The following is a 17268-nucleotide window of genomic DNA, read 5'->3' on the forward strand; positions in this document are numbered from 1 at the left end:
CAAAGGGATAATGCATATCTATGAAATTGAGGTTTCCAGCTCTGTGTAAAGAAAGGCACTTACCTTATAGGATTATCCATCCTTGATACTGTGAGAAATGCTGCTAAATTAGCTGTATAGGATGAACACACAATAAGGGTAAAGAGCCACCAACTTCCCATCACAATGCGCATAGCCACAGAATTGATAGCAGATTCACCACCTACAAATAAGCAGAGAAATTGAGGTCTCACAGAAACCTACATTTAAGATCACCTACAGTACGTGTTCCATGTCTAAAATGACACTGTGAATGATCCCTATGAATTTTACTTGTTCAAACTTGCATTAACAGATCACCCCATCAATGTGTTCAAAGACCTATCTTAAGTAGGTCTGATATTTTATAAAAACATACTATCTAACTGCTCAGCATCCAGAAAGCTATGGAATACTCTGTTGTACTGGTGAGGTTTGATCTGCAACAAAAAAAATACTAAAATGTGTTAAAATCACTGGTTTGAATTAAATCTTGTAAAATTTCTACATCAACCCTCTCACTCCAATTGCCCCTCACATAGTCATAGAATAATGCTCTCAAGAAAATCCACACAGGGCCTTACCCAGAATTGTCAGGATCTAATTCACAGAATGACTTCCATAAATACAGCCAAATTAATAATTAATAATAAATAACAATAACAATAACGCAATATCACTATCTAAACATAGAGGTTAAATATTCAGAGTATATCAAAGTAGACCTATATTATGTGTGAGCGTGTAATATAACTTTTAAACTGAGGACAACTGTTCAAACTTCTGTATGCTACTTATGCTGAATTAAATAATATGAGATTGTGGCATCAGTTACCCTACAGTAGATTTCTCTATGACGTTTCCAGTGCAATGATGCTTGACCTTTAGTTAAAGACAAAACTCTGTTAAACAACTGATTTTTGCTAGTCCCTCTGGTGTCTGCTTACGGTAAGAAACATAAGAAAGGCCACGCTGGATCAGATCAATGGTCCATCTAGACCAGTGGTTCTCAAACTTTTTTTCTGTTGACCCAGTTGAAGAAAATTGTTGATGCCCATGACCCAATGGAGCTGGGGATGAGGGGTTTGGCGTGTGGGAGGGGCTCAGGGCTGGGACAGAGGATTGGGGTGCGGGGATGAGGGGTGGGGCCAGGGATGAAGGCTTTGGGGTGCAGGAGGGGGCTCCTGGTTTTGGGGGGCTCAGGGCTGGGGCAAGGGATTGGGGTATGGGAGGGGGTCAGAGCTCTGGGCTGGGGGTGCAGGCTCTGGGGTGGGGCTAGGGTTGAGGGGTTTGGGGTGCAGGAAGGGGCTCCGGATTTGGGGGGGGCTCAGGGGTGGGGCAGGAGATTGGGGTGTGGGTTGGGGCACGGGCTTACCTCAGGCAGCTCCTGGTCAGTGGCATAGCGGGAGGGGCTAAGGCAGGCTTCCTGCCTGTCCTGGCACCACGGACCATGCTGCGCCCTGGAAGCGGCCAGCAGCAGGCCTGGCTCCTAGGCAGAGGCACGCAAGTGGCTCCGTGAGGCTCTCGCTCCGGCCAATGGGAGTGCAGAGCTGGTGCTTGGGGCAGGGGCAGCATGCGGAGCCCCGTGGCCCCCCTGCCTAGGAGCCAGACCTGCTGCTGGCCGCTTCCAGGGCGCAGTGCGGTTTCAAAACAGGTAAGGACTAGCCTGCCTTAGCTGGGCATCACCACCGACAAGACTTTTAACAGCCCAGTTGGTGGCGCTGACGAGAGCCGTTGCGACCCAGTGCCTTATATTCCGCGACCCAGTACTGGGTCATGACACGCAGTTTGAAAACCATTGATGTAGACTAGAATTCTGACTTCCAACAGTGCCAGATGCTTCAGAGGGAATAAAGAGAACAGGACAATTATTGAATAATCCATCCCCTGTAATCCAATTCCAGCTTCTGGCAATCAGAAGTTTATGGACACCCACAGCATGGGGTTGCATCCCTGGCCATCTTGGCTAATAGCCACTGATTAACCTATTCTCCATGAACTTATCTAATTCGTTTTGGAACCCAGTTATACTTTTCACCTTCACAACATCCACTGGCAATGAGTTCCATAGGTTGACTGTGCATTGTGTGAAGAAGTACTTCCTTACATAGGTGCTGGAACTAGGGTTAATATAATATATGGCCTACTCTTTCATACTGAGATTGAAAAGTACTGACTGTAAGATAGTAAATGCTGTCAGTACCTTGCTGAACAAATGCCCCATACACAATCCAAATGGCACTGTGAAGCGTGGAGGAAGCAGAGGGACTGGGATGTGAAGAATTCTGTGCTCTGACTGCCTGGATACGGTTTAAAACAAATATCAAGACACCAACTACAGGGATGGCAGCTGCAATACAGGCCCACACCGCAAAATCAAAGGGAGCAAAGAGAGAGAAGATGTTGATTTTCTCTTCAGGCTTCTTGATTAGAATCCCCACTGAATAATCCATGTACCGCTTGCTGAAGTCCACAACACTTTCCCGTTCCGGTGTTATAGTGATAGCCGAGATTGCCAAATCTGCTCTCTGCAAGAGAAATGCCACAGGTCATATTTCTTCCTGCCCCTAGCAAGCACATTGCTTAGATTGGGCAGATTTGGACAATAAGAGAAGTTCCGAAGCAGCCAGTGGTTTACGTATTTCATTGATTTCTTTCTCTCATCTAATTTTAAATTGAAGTCTAGTTCAATGCATAAAAAGCAGTAGAACCATTTCAATTTATTGAGAGAAATTAATACAATAAAAATATGTACTAGTTGAAGGTGGAGTACTGAAATGTAACCTGTGAAATTACTGTATAACAAAGAGCATCTAACTGTCTCACAGATGGGAATTTACTTAACCTTTCTGTCTCACTTTCCTCATCTACAGAACGGAGGCTAATAATCCTAGCTCTTACCTAACTGGGGCATTGTGAAGATTAATGAAAGAGTCACCATCAATATAAAATTCACACTCTGCATGAACACTTCTTTTTATCTACTTTTGTTACAAATAACTTCTGCAATTACTCTAACTGAAAGAGATTAATGGGAAACAGAAACCCTACTGTATTCCCCCCCCTTTGTTTATTTTGTGTATTTGGCAGTACTTTATGTATAGTTAGATTTCACTGTTTTCTCTGTACAGTCTATCAGTTTCACATATTCATACAAGACTGTCATGCAACAACCAGGGAGACTGGTTTGTTTGTTTGTTTGTTTGTTTGTTTGTTTGTTTGTTTGTTTGTTTGTTTGTTAAAAAAGGATTAGGACAATGTGATTCTATAGCCATAAACATTGGAAGAAGGTTTCAGGGACAGTTTACCTCCTGAAACTATTTTAAACTCATTGTTTAAGTGAATAGATTTCATGGTAACAGTCATGCTGGCAAACTTTGTGAAAGATAAACATTTTGTTTGAAATTAATTTGAAAAAAAAAAGGTTTTAAAACATATTTTCTGTTTCCTAACTTCCCTTTTGGGAAAGAACTCAGAGGAGAGGCTGATATAAAGCTTATTGAAATCAATGGAAAGACTAGTAACAGAAATGCCATAAGTACTCAGTAGCTCACAAAAAAGCCTGATCTCATGGGACCTCTAACCAGATTTCCAAATTAATTAAATTCAGAAAAGCTGGGATAAATTTAGAATAAATATGAAAATATCTAACGTTTACCTAATGCACGATGTAATGAATATAGATTTTAGATATATATTTATTAGAGCTGTTCACTGAACTTGTGTTTTGCTTCAATTTTCATCTCAAGCATGCTTTTTCCAGTAATACTAAATAATGACAAACATTTTACTTTCAGTTAAAACATATACTGCAGCAGAGCAACCTCCTGTGCAAAGAATATTTTGCACCATTGGATATTAATTCCTCTAAATGTCCTTGCACTACATTGATGTTGATTGTTCCATGTTAGAAGCTATGTGCATCTCCAAGAAAACACATTTCATTTCCTCTAGGGATTCTTGGCTATAATCAGTTCTCAGTTATTTCAGTGGTGTTCAGTTGTGCTCTTCCTGATTTATACGGGTGTAACTAAAAAAAGAATCTGGTCCTCCAAGTGTTATCTGACTGGATCATCTTGAGACCAGCTTTCCATTCTTCTTCTTCAAAATGTTTCTGTACAATGCATCCATTGGAATCAAATAATTGATCATTACAAAACCATATTGCTGTAAAGCAGGTGACCCAAAGGAAGTTTAACAGAGTTAGAAATGAAGTTGTAGTAGCTTTGAATTAGTGGCAAAGATATAAGAGAAAGTCCTCTAATGAGAATGGAAGTAGAATACATATTTTGGTATCTATATCCATATGGTAAATATGCATAGTCTATTGTTACATGAGCATAGCTTACATTGACATTGGGAGTAACTTGCTATCACTGACAGAATAATATACTCTAGAGTCTTTGTTTTGTGGAGATGGGCCAAAAACACAAACATTTGGATCAGGATCCAAACTTCAGGAATGTTTAGAATTGGGGGTTTTGATTCTGACTCATCCCTTGTATTTTACAGGGGAGGATTTCATTATACCCTTTAAAAAAAAGTTAGCTGTACTCTGCTTGGAGATCTCTGCTTCTGCTCTCTGTACCTTGTTAATAAGTTCTCCAATCATGCCGTTCCAAGAGCTGTTATGGAGCTGGTGTCCATACTTGCCATCAGGAGATTGATAAATCTCATACTTGAAGCCCAGATTCTTGGCAAGTGCATCCAAGACATCAATGGAAAATCCTTTATAGCGCTTCGGTTGCCCAAGTATGTTCTCTGCCACCATCACAAAAGGCTCTTCCTGAGAAAAAAATAACATCTAAACTAATATTTAAAGAAGTTTTTTTGAAATGCCTAAAAAAATGGATTTAACTCTCATCAACCCAGTACTACTGTTGGTTTTTAGAATACTGAGGTTGTCCAGCCCAGAATAATGTAGTTTTATAGATTTTTTTTTCATAAGGTAACAAACGTATCATCTACCCAGGGCACACACTGAAATAATAACTAGAAAACACTTTGATTATTTTTACATTATTTAGCATTATGACCAGTCCAAGAATAGTTCTTACAGGGATTGTCCCCCGAAGTGCTTTTAGAGTTAGCAAAATGCATTGGGAATCCTGCAGGGCGATGGTGTTTCAGTCTGACAGAGACTGTGTGCTCACTTGCCAAGGGAATGCCAGCTCTACTGATTTTACAGCCATTGCTGTTGGCCATGTCTGCAAACTGGTGCTGACATCCTCTCCGGATGGAGCTGCTCACCTCCCACAAAGCGGGGAGATATGATCACAGCCTTTACTAGCTAGAGGGAAGAAAGATAAAAACAGATGGAAAGAAAACTGTCCTAATGATCTCCTACAGTTCTCCAGATCTTTCTAATGCACTTTGATCTAGGAGAAGAGAGAAAATACACATAGAAAAATAAGTAAGTTAAGAAGCATCCATTATTTACATAGCCAACTATAGTATTTTTCAACCAGAGGATGACATTATTATAATGAAAAACTGGTGTGGGCATATGGTTTTGGTAAAGAAGAAAAACATAATGAGGTCACCATGTTAAGCATATTAAGTAGTTATAAAGTAACTGCTCCCTTAAAAATACATATTTTAGTGGCTTAGCCAAGCAGAAAATTAATGAACTACCCTTTTATCTCTGGAAACAAGTTCAAATCCTAATTTATTCCCAATGTAGCTTTTAGCTAACTGGAGCTCCAGTACCTTCTAAGTTACTAGTGGGAAGTGGCCCTATACCATCACATAACGTGACAAGATTAGAAGACCTCTCCAAGGAAGCCCAGGAGTCTTTCTAAAAGAGATACTTTAGCTCAACAAGCAATTATGAACTTAATGAAAGAATCGCTTGATGAAATTCTATGGCCTGCATTATGCAGGAGGTGAGAATGGATGATCACAATGTTCCTAACTGGCCTTAAAATCTATTAATCAGTACAGGAAAATGTTACAGGTTAGAGTAAGGAGCACTGTGGCTGAAATTCACCCCTGTGCAGAGGACCAGTACAAGTCACAGGCATTGTATTGGTCATGTGCATGGAGGTGAATTTCAGCCTGGGTGACTGTTTGAGACTAGCACACAGTCTCAGTATGCAATTCTCTAAACTCCTGATTTTAATGAGCATCAACAAAGTCACACAAAAACATAAAAGTCCTCCAACTCTCTTCTCTTGCTTATGCAGCTGGTCATAGATGACACAGAATTAAAAGAGATAAAGCAAAATTATGGGAGGGAACAACCAAATATCCTATCACAGCATTTTTATTTTGAGTATTTTGTCTCCTGAACTCAAATAGGATCATACCAAGACAGTCACCACTTTCAATGTCAGTCCTTGTAAGTCACTGCCCAGACGCCGTTCTTGTAGGCTGCCATTCAGTCCCTTTTCAGAGTCCCATGTTGCCAACTACAAATGGAAATAATACAGTGAGTATGAAGGCAATATTAGGCACGTACATTTTTAACATTCACCTAAAATACTTTAACAGCAATTTGACTGAATGGTTATATTTAAAAACAGTAGAGAGTAAAAAAGGGGAGGGGCGGGAGAGAATGAGGCATTTTTGCTCCCCATTAGTGTCTGGATAATGATGAGTGAAATTTAAGAGGATAAAAATGCCCAAGTACTTTGGCTGAATGTGTTTTCTTCAATACATCTCACAATAACTCTGCTTTGTTATCTACAGTACTTGTCATATCATTTCACCTAAGTCACTTTGACAAGACTTTTCTTTTTGGCAAGTTTCTATTGCCTCATCATCAGCAAGATTACCTGTGGTCTCACCACTGCTCCCTCTCTGTTCTCATTCTCTGCCTATACTTCAACCCATTCCCCACTGCTCATCAAATGCAGTTCCCTTCTCTGGTGCACAACCCTGTATCTCATCAATAAGTAGTAAATGCTTGATATTGTTGGCATCATAAGGAATGGACTCCCCTTCCATCTATATGAGAATGGCTCTTCAGCTCCTATCTAAAGACTTATTTCCTCTCCTTGACCTAGAACTCCCTACCCTCTCGCTAATAAAACAATCACATCCATTTCTCTCAAATGCCAAGGTTGCTGAAGATCAAATATCTCCTAAGCTTTAAAATAAGTTATAAACCTGGTGTATGCACCCTGCTTAACCCCAGCCCTGCAATATTTATTGATGCTACTTTTGTCAGTATATCTAAATGCATTAGTTTTCAATTAAATATGATACAGCACATCAAACTAAATTGTACTGCATTTTCTGACAAGAAGTCTAATGTGGTAGTCAGCCTCAGAAGACCTATTGGATTTTTCACAGTGAATTCTCTCTTTTTAGTCAGTAGCAGACTGTTCCTTTTACCCTAGAATGGAATCCATGAAATTGTTTTGTTCTTGGACGGAAATAAGTGATATTGAGGTCAAATCTCTTGTGTCTGTCATCAGCCCTTCACTCAGAGATATGTAGGCCAGTATTTATGCTGCTAGCTGTAGGCATACCCCTTAGAAATTAAACATAGGCCAGAGAACTCTAAAATGTGGCTTCTTCCAGTTGGGTATCCTTAGTGTAAAGAGTCAAACCTTTCCTGAGAAGGAATGTATTTTGCTGATAATGCCTCTGGTTAAGAGTCCTACGAGACTGACTTCTGTTACTTTAATTTTATCATTTACCCCCAAAAGTTGGACCAACACACAACAAATAATGGGGGACCACATAACAAATCCTCAGCCAGAGCTTTGGATACAGTGAGTACATAAAAATAATAATCTCACAGATCCATCTTAGTTTGATGATTGGTTGGTCATAGGAATGAAATGGGCACTAGAGTTATTGTAGGTTTCACAACAAGATTCACGTACCTATGAAAACTGGGTACAGTATAGGAAACTCAGGAATTAGGCTACATCTATTTTAACACGTCTGAGGCCTGGTCTACACTAGGCTTTTATGTCGACTTTAGCGCCGTTATATCGAATTAACCCTGCACCCGTCCACACCAGGAAGCCATTTAGTTCGACATAAAGCTCTCTTTAAATCGATTTCTGTAATCCTCCCCAACGAGAGGAGTAGCGCTAAATTCGACATGGCCATATCGAATTAGGCTAGGTGTGGATGGAAATCGACGGTAATAGCTCCGGGAGCTATCCCACAGTGCACCACTCTGTTGACGCTCTGGACAGCAGTCCGAGCTCGGATGCTCTGACCAGCCACACCCCCGGGAAAATTTGAATTCATTTTCATTTTCCTGTCTGGGCAGTTTGAATCTCAGTTCCTCTTTGGACATCGAGGGGAGCTCAGCAGCAGTGGCAACTATGCAGAGCTCTCCAGCAGAGATGGCCGTGCAATCCAATAGAAAGAGGGCCCCAGCATGGACTGATCGGGAAGTCTTGGATCTCATCGCAGTGTGGGGCGATGAGTCCGTGCTTTCAGAGCTGCGCTCCAAAAGAAGGAATGCTAAGATCTACGAGAAGATCTCCAAAGCCATGGCAGAGAGAGGCTACAGCCGGGATGCAACGCAGTGCCGCGTGAAAATCAAGGAGCTGAGACAAGGCTACCAAAAAACCAAAGAGGCTAACGGACGCTCCGGATCCCAGCCCCACACATCCCGTTTCTACGAGGCACTGCATTCCATCCTGGGAGCGGCCGCCACCACTACCCCACCCCTGACCGTGGACTCCGAGGATGGGATCATGTCGGACATGACAGCGGACGGGGAAGAGGAGGAAGGAGATGAGGAGGACGAGGCAGTCGACAGCGCTGGCACCGCTGATTTCCCCGACAGCCAGGAGCTCTTCATCACCCTTACCGAGATCCCGTACCAACCGTCCCCATCCCTTACCCCGGACACAGAATCAGGGGACGGATCAAGCAGTAAGTGCTGTAAACATGTAAACATTTATTTAAAACAGAACGGTAATATTTATACTATTAACAATGTATATTTATAAAAGTGCTGTAAACTAGTAAAAAAATAATCAGGTACAAAACAGGAATATTTACAAAGGTAACAAATGGGTTTTGCATGATTTCTCTGTCTTAGGCTCTTCTCAATTTAGTCCCAAGTATTTTAAAAAAATTTCACAATGTCCGTTACTACATGATTCCCAGGCCCAAGACGCTCCACTCCAAAGTCCCAGTGCACCTACGCGAAAATCCGGTCAATGTGGCCGGGGATCGACGAGAAATCCTCGTAGGAGAACTCCTCGTAGGTCTCGTGGAGGTAGAGCTCAAGCCTGTTGATCAGGTTCCGGGGTAGGGCGATCTTAGTGGGCCCTCCGTGGTAGCAGACATGTCCCCTCCATGCCACAATCAGGTACTCGGGGATCATGGCCCGACATAGCATGGCGGCATACGGCCCCGGTTTCTGCATGCTTTCCCGCAGCATGCGTTCTCTCTGGGTGTCCGGGATCCTCAGGAGGGTGATGTCGCTCATGACGCCCTGCTTTGAATTAGGGAGGGGACTGTTAGTATTGGGACTGCTTTACAGCCACGCGGTGGAGGGAGAGGGGCAGCATACAGGGATCTTTCCCTGGGACAGCCGCGAGGGGGTGGGACAGGGGCAGAGTTGATGCTGTCCTGATTGCTGGCAGCAGAGACTGGCATTGCTTTCAATGTGAAAGGAGGCCAGTGCTACAGCTGGAGTTTTAAGCAGCCACAAGTCTGCGGCTTACCATTATTGCCCGCTCCAGAAGTTCAGGTCTCCAGCCACAGTTCTCTGAACACTCCAAGACCTCCGCAAGTCCACAGGCACTGAAGGCGACGGCCGAAAATTCGACCTTGTCCTGAGTGCGCATGTGAGAGGTTCAGTGCATGGTCTTGTTCACAGAGAAAGACTAGGTTCTTTGTATACAATTTCATTTATCTGTCTCAGGAATTCACTCCCTTTTTAAAATTCACACAGACACATCTGCGACTGTCTCCCAACCCAGCCTGTCAGCACACTCCCAGAGGCTAGCGCAGATTAGGCGGAGGAAGAAGAAGACGCGTGAAGACATGTTCACAGAACTAATGGGCTGCTCCCGAGCCCAGGCAGCCCAGCAGACACAGTGGAGGGAGAACTTGTCACAAATGCACCGAGCAGTCATGGAACGGGAGGAGAGGTGGCGTCAGGAGGACCAACAGGCTACTGAAAAGCTGCTTGGACTAATGAGGGAGCAAACGGACACGCTCCGGCGCCTTGTGGATGTTCTGCAAGACCGGAGGCAGGAGGACAGAGCCCCGCTGCAGTCTATCTGTAACCGCCCTCACCCGCCACCAAGTCCCACACCACCCTCACCCAAAGTCCAAAGAAGGAGGGGCGGCAAGGGCCGTTAAAACTTTCAATCAACCCCTGCAGACTGCTCTAGCAGTAGAAGGCTGACATTCCCCAAAATTTCATAAGTCCTTTCCTACCCACCTCACACAAGCCCCCGTCCAAGTTTCACCCCCCACGTTTCATGTCTGGTTCGCAATAAAATGTTTGTTTCTGTTCATTACTGTTTCGGTCAGGTTCTTTTGAGGGAGAGTCTGTCTGGAGGGGGGGAAGGGGCTTGGTAATTGGACAGGACAGTCACCTTTAGCAGGCTACAGAGGCGGGGTCAGGTCCAGCATCAGGACACATACACAGTGCAGTCACTGGTTACCCTGGTCAGTCTGGGAGGTGCTTTTCATGTTTTGGGGGGGGGGGGGTTGCTCTGTGACTTTGTGGCGGGGGAGGGCAGTTACAGATCTTATGCAGCGGTCCTTATCCTGGCTCACAGATCCACGCAGCAGGGGATCTGTAACCCTACCCCCCCTGCCAGAAAGTCACATAGCCGACACATACACACAGTCCCCCCCAGGAGTGCTGGCAGGCTCCATTGAAATAACCAGTCCACCAGTGCGGAGCCTGTCATTCCGGGAGTTTAGAAGTATCATTTGCATCAGAACACTGAACCCGCCCCCCGCCACAGTCTGCGTCCCCGGTTTAAAATATTCCCGCGAAAACAGCAATACAGACAACGGTGTTCATTAAAAAATCGAAATGATTTTATTTTTTGGGAAGGGGAAGGGGGTGAAGGTTGTATGTAACTGGAGAGGATAGTCAAAATGAACTGGGTAAAGAAACGGGGGCAGGTTCAGCTTTTCTGTCCACAAACTGAAAAGTCACTGGTTGCCCTGCTCACTCAGGAACCTAGCTTTCAAAGCCTCCCGGATGCACAGGGCGTCCCGCTGGGATCTTCTAATGGCCCGGCTGTCTGGCTGGACGTAATCAGCAGCCAGGCTATTTGCCTCTAGCTCCCACCCCGCCATAAAGGTCTCCCCCTTGCTCTCACACAGGTTGTGGAGCACACAGCAAGCTGCAATAACGATGGGGATATTGGTTTCGCTGAGATCACAGCGAGTGAGTAAGCTTCTCCATCTCCCTTTGAGACGGCCAAAAGCACACTCCACCACCATTCTGCACTTGCTCAGACGGTAGTTGAACAGTTCTTTTTCTGTGTCCAGGGCGCCAGTATAGGGCTTCATGAGCCAGGGCATTAGCGGGTAGGCTGGGTCCCCGAGGATGACTGTAGGCATCTCCACATCCCCAAGAGTTATTTTGTGGTCTGGGAAGTAAATACCTTCCTGCAGCCGTCTAAACAGACCAGAGTTCCTGAACACGCGAGCGTCATGAACCTTGCCCGGCCATCCGACGTAGATGTTTGTAAACCGTCCCCGATGGTCCACCAGTGCTTGCAGCACCATTGAAAAGTAGCCCTTTCTATTGATGTACTGGCTGGCCTGGTGGTCCGGTCCCAGGATAGGGATGTGAGTCCCATCTATAGCCCCACCGCAGTTTGGGAATCCCATCGCGGCAAAGCCATCTATGATGACCTGCGCGTTTCCCAGGGTCACTACCTTTGGGAGCAGTACCTTGACGATTGCCTTGGCTACTTGCATGACAATAACCCCCACGGTAGATTTGCCCACACCAAAGTGGTTCGCGACTGACCGGTAGCTGTCCGGCGTTGCAAGCTTCCAGAGGGCTATGGCCACTCGCTTCTGGACAGTGAGGGCTGCTCGCATGCGGGTGTCCTTGCGCTTCAGGGCAGGGGACAGCAACTCACAAAGTTCGAGGAAAGTCCCCTTCCGCATGCGAAAGTTTCGCAGCCACTGGGATTCATCCCAGACCTGAAGCACTATACGGTCCCACCAGTCCGTGCTTGTTTCCCGGGCCCAGAATCGCCGTTCAACAAAATCCACATGCCCCATTGCCAACGTCATGTCCTGGGCGCTGGGGCTCGTGGTTTCTGACAGCTCTGTGCCACTCTCCGACTTCAGGCTCTCACGGCGGTGCCGTAGCCTCCTCGCCCGATTTCTCTGCATCTGCCTCAGGGAAAGGTGTATGATAAGCTGCGAGGTGTTGAGAACGGCCACAAGTGCAGCGATGGTCGCAGCGTGATCCATGATCGCAGTGCTGTGGCGTCCGCGCTGTCACTGACCAGAAAAGTGCGCGAACTGATTTCCCGCCGGCGCTTTCATGGAGGGAGGGAGGGCGTTAGTGACGGACGGATGACGACAAATTTTTTTTACCCAGAAGGCATTGGCGGCTCGACCCAGAATTCCGATGGGCAGCGGGGACTGCGGGAACTGTGGGATAGCTGCCCACAGTGCACCGCTTCCAATATCGACGCTCGCCCCGTTAGTGTGGACTCACAAAGTCGAATTACTGTCCTTAGTGTGTCCTTAGTGTGGACACACACGTTCGACTTTGCAATATCGATTCCACATATTCGATTTAAGTAAAATCGAATTACCCTCGTAGTGTAGACATACCCTGAGAGTGCTAAGAGGTGGGAGGTATAGGTGGTGTCAAAAGCTACAATGACCCAAACTTGAATGCTCTCACATTGCTATGTCATTTTGGAAATACCATCCTCTGGGTGAAGTAGTAATTCCACTGGGATAGTCTCCTATGAACACCTACAGCCATGGCCAGTGGAATTTAACAGGAAAGTTCAATTTTAAATTTAATGTCATATATTTGCTCTCAAAATAAATCTAAATAAAAAAAACAAATAGGAAAAATCCTTATCATTTAACAAAGCAGGCCAGATCCTCAACAAATATAAAACAGCATAGCTTAATTGACTGAAAAGGAGCAAGTCCAATTTGCACCAGTTGAGAATCTGGATACTTATTCAAAGCTAGGAAGCAAAACACAACCCTGTATTACTCACCATCTTCTCTTTCAATGTCTTAGCAAACAATTCCTTCTCCCACCCCTTTTCTCTTCCCCACCTTTAAAAATAGCCTTTACCGGAAGACTAAGATATGAATCATTTGAATATCATCTAAATACAGTCCTCACCAAGGCTGGGAGTTCTCAAAGAGGAGCTGAAAAATATGCCAACATAAATATGGATTTTTTTTTTTGCTTTAGTTTAAAAGGGAAAAGGGGAGAAACTGGCTTCTCATATATTAAATAGGATGAGGTTCAGGGAGGAGGGGAATATGTCTAAATATTTTTATAGTTTCTCTCTATTTCATTTCAGCCTCAACTGCATACTGTTTTGTATGCAGAGGTAAATTTTGCAGTCTATAAAAAGCAAATGATGCAGATAAGGTTGATAAATGGAACATGAGGAAAACCTTTTACCAAAAGGGATTCTTCCTCTGAATCCTTGAGCTTCAGACCATTTCATTTGTTCATAAGTGTGTCAATTTTGACTTCCACTTGTTCTTGTAGACAGAATTTTGTTTATAGGATCAATGAATTTACGGTTATATACACCAGTTCTTGACAGCTGACCTGTCAAGATCAGTCCCTGAAAAACTAATTTCCAGCACTGTTAAACAAAATGAGTGCTGCTGCTATTTGATAAGACAGTTACAGTTTTCATTCTTTGTGGAAATGTGCTGTACTTCTACCAGAAATCTGAAGCCAGAGTTTACAGCACAATCATCAATTGATAGGAGATGTATGGCTTCTAAATCTGATTATGACAAACAACTGCTCATAGGATCAGCCACTCGTAGAATAAATTTCATAAACCACTGGTCCCTGGAAAATATATTTGCTGAAGCAATCCAGGGTATTCTTGATTCTCAAGTTATTGAATTGAAGGGTTTGGGCTTCCTGGTTGTGTCTTTAATAAAGCTTTTGGCTTAAAGCCTTCCAGCTAGGCTTTCTTTCTGATTAAGGCTTGTATTGTGCATAGCTATATTACAGACAAATCCTACATTCCCTTCATAAAACAGAAGATCAATCACCACTGAAGCCTAAACTGGAGAAACAGCTACAAAATCCTGATGAAATTATCATTTCTTTGGAAATTCTGGCACAAGGCATGGTGCTAATATTTCTCAGATAGTTGTTGTACTTGTGAGCACATTAGATGAGAAAATCTTGGAAAGAAACTAACAAGCGTAATTGTATTTTACAACACATAAATGCAGCACATGGTCATGCACACACAGCATATACAACAGTGAAACATTGTTACTAGTTGGTTAATGAACTGTTAATGAAACATTGTAAAGGGTCTGATCCTATAAACTGCTAAAAGGCCCTGGGACATGCTGAGTGCCTTCCACTTCTCCTGACTGGGAGCTCAGATTGCTCAGGACCTCTCAGGAGGCACTTAAATGTTGTGTGCTTGGACTCCATGTGCTTCCATCAATAAGTAAGGAGCCAGATCCTGCTAGTTGCCAATGAGAGATACACACACACAAAAGATTGGATCCTATGTTAATGAAGTTCCTGATCTCTCTCAGCCTTACTTGTGTAATTGGTCCTATTCAAGTTAGTAGGTCTGATTGTGCTTTCACACCAGAGACTATCTGAAATAACTCCACTGAAGTCAATGGAGTTACATTGATGTAAAATTGTTGAGTAAGAACAGAATCTGAGCCAATGAGACTGCTCATAACAGTGTTAAGTCACGTAAGTAACATTAGCATGGATTGTACATGGATTATAAGTACATTATGTCTTATATGATCAATAGTACCCTGTTTCCCCGAAAGTAAGACATCCCCCGAAAATAAGACCTACTTCCAGTTTTGCCTCTCGCTGTAATATAAGGCATCCCCCTGAAAATAAGACCTCCCCGATAATAAGGCCACCCCGGAATATAAGGCCCCGAAGCTCCAGGAAAAATAAGACCTCCCCTGAAAATAAGACCTAGAGCATCTTTGGGAGCAAAAATTAATATAAGACACTGTCTTATTTTCGGGGAAACAGGGTATATAGTAGCAAAGACATACATTATCCATAAATGGCAATATGATTATATAACTATTTGCTTATGCATCAACTGCCATTGCAAATGCATTTTCTTTAAGAGCAGTACTTTGATATAAATTTTACAGCTATGTTCAGTAAGCCATTTATAATTAAATCCACAGCCATTTCAGTGAAAAAATGCAGACATACTATTGACAATTAGACAGTAAACATTTGCTAAACCTCATATAATCAAGTGCGTGTAGAAATAAATGTCTATAATAATCAGTTATAATTCAATGCACTAGATCCTTAAATTAACAGATTTAAGTGGAAAAATATGTATTTTATCTTTTCTACTAAAAGATGAAAATTGTCCCTTGCATCTATCAAGCAAATATAGTTGAAAAATTGAAAGTGACATAAAAAGTGAATATTTATATTTATACCACATCAGTAACTAAGACCACCCACATCTATATTATTTAAGTTTAGGATACAGTAGTTACTGTCAAAATAATCTGTGCCACTATCATCTTACTCTCCTATTAGATATGACATCACCTAACATGATCTACTTTTCAAAGAAAATGTGGTCCCTTAGCAAATAAAACCTTATCGTTTTTAACAGAAGCACATTAATTGCTTGAAGGGGTTTGCATTAACCAAAAACATAGATCTTCAATCCTGCCAAGAGGTAGCAAAACCTTGCTTGGGAACTCCTTTGTAGCATAAAGACCTTTTTGGACTTTTAGCACTAGGAAGAAAGCAAAAGAGAGGAATGTGTGTCAGGCAGTCATTTCTCAGAGCATGAGACATGGACCTCTAGTTCAATGCAAACTATGTTTCCTAGAAATGTGGAAGCTCAGTCCAAGCATGGAGACAGATAAACTAGTCCATCCTATCCCCAGTCAACCTGATTAAAGTTAACTGAAATGGACTCCTAAGCCCATTGCAATTCCAATACAATACATTTTTGTATTTTATGGCAAGGGAGTAGGTATCAGAATATTTTAAAAATCTTCTTGTGCTAAATTAATTTATTTACATGTTGGACCACTCTGGTTAACATTGCCAGTCATTTATTGTACAGCCAAGTTAAACGGATCATTTGGAAGGTTTCTTGTGTCTTCCTCTCAAGCATCTGGTACTGGTCATTGTCAGAGATAGGATACTGGCTAAGACTTGACAAGCGAGCACATGTTACTGTGTAACACCACCTGCTCATGTTGCAACAGATTTACTTTTAAATATTATTATATACTGATTTCATTTTACGATACCTTTGTGTTAAAGATGTAGCCTGCTTCTGAACATCCACATAGTTGGAATGTCAGTATTCAATGGATGGGTATAATCAGTTTAAGGCAGATACTGTAACAAGGGAAGAAGAGATAGAAGGTGGGCACTATATGGTCAAAAGCCTTTATCCTGTCTGTGAGGTAAAATCGGACAATGACAAGTTCGCTGCTGGGATAATTTGGTTGAGAATTCCATCAGGAATGAAGTAAAGGAGAAACACAGTGCACCTCTGCCTCTGATTAATAGGACTGGAAGACAGCAAGAGCCAAGCATTCCTGGATCAGCTCCTGAGGTGCTTGAGAACTAAGAAACCATAATAATGGGGGACTCTCACTGCCCAGGCAAACAGAAAAAAACACCTCAAAGCAGTTCTTAGACTACGTGAAGGACAATTTTATGATCCAGAAAGCAGAAAACCCAACCAGAAGAGAAGTCATGTGATACAAATAGAGAGGAGCTGATTAAGGACACGACAATAATAGTGACAGTTAGTTTCATTCACTGTGAGATATATGAATTCAACATAGGATGGAACAGCTATATAACCCACTGGTCAGCATATACTATGCATCCCCTCTTTGCGCCCACTCCACAGAAGGTATGAGTCTGTTACAGATGCCAGCTACAGAATGTGGCTCTTTAGTTCAAACTGTGGAGACTCATGCTACAAACTCTAACAGCTGGATTTTCTAAGATATTTAGGCACCTAAAGATAAGCATGCAGGGTTAGCTCCAGCCATGGGATTTAGATTCTGCATTGCAAGGCCTAGCGTTTAGGCACTCTGCCACCTAATGGAATCCAC

At 43.1% G+C, this 17268-nt stretch overlaps 1 protein-coding gene across 1 annotated transcript in view; it reads right to left on the reverse strand.

Annotated features, from left to right (window-relative positions):
* GRID1 (glutamate ionotropic receptor delta type subunit 1) overlaps positions 1-17268 on the reverse strand; it is an 800331-nt gene that overhangs the window by 79230 nt on the left and 703833 nt on the right. Inside the window, exons 9-12 of the mRNA XM_024209390.2 lie at positions 6327-6428; positions 4607-4804; positions 2222-2546; positions 64-202 (exon numbers count right to left, since the gene is read on the reverse strand). Of these exons, the coding sequence (XP_024065158.1) occupies positions 64-202; positions 2222-2546; positions 4607-4804; positions 6327-6428 (764 nt within the window). The remainder of the gene's footprint in view (positions 1-63; positions 203-2221; positions 2547-4606; positions 4805-6326; positions 6429-17268) is intronic.

This window comes from Terrapene carolina, unplaced genomic scaffold (assembly GCF_002925995.2).
Source record: "Terrapene carolina triunguis isolate 2854851 unplaced genomic scaffold, T_m_triunguis-2.0 Scaffold95, whole genome shotgun sequence".
Classification (NCBI taxonomy): domain Eukaryota; kingdom Metazoa; phylum Chordata; order Testudines; family Emydidae; genus Terrapene; species Terrapene triunguis.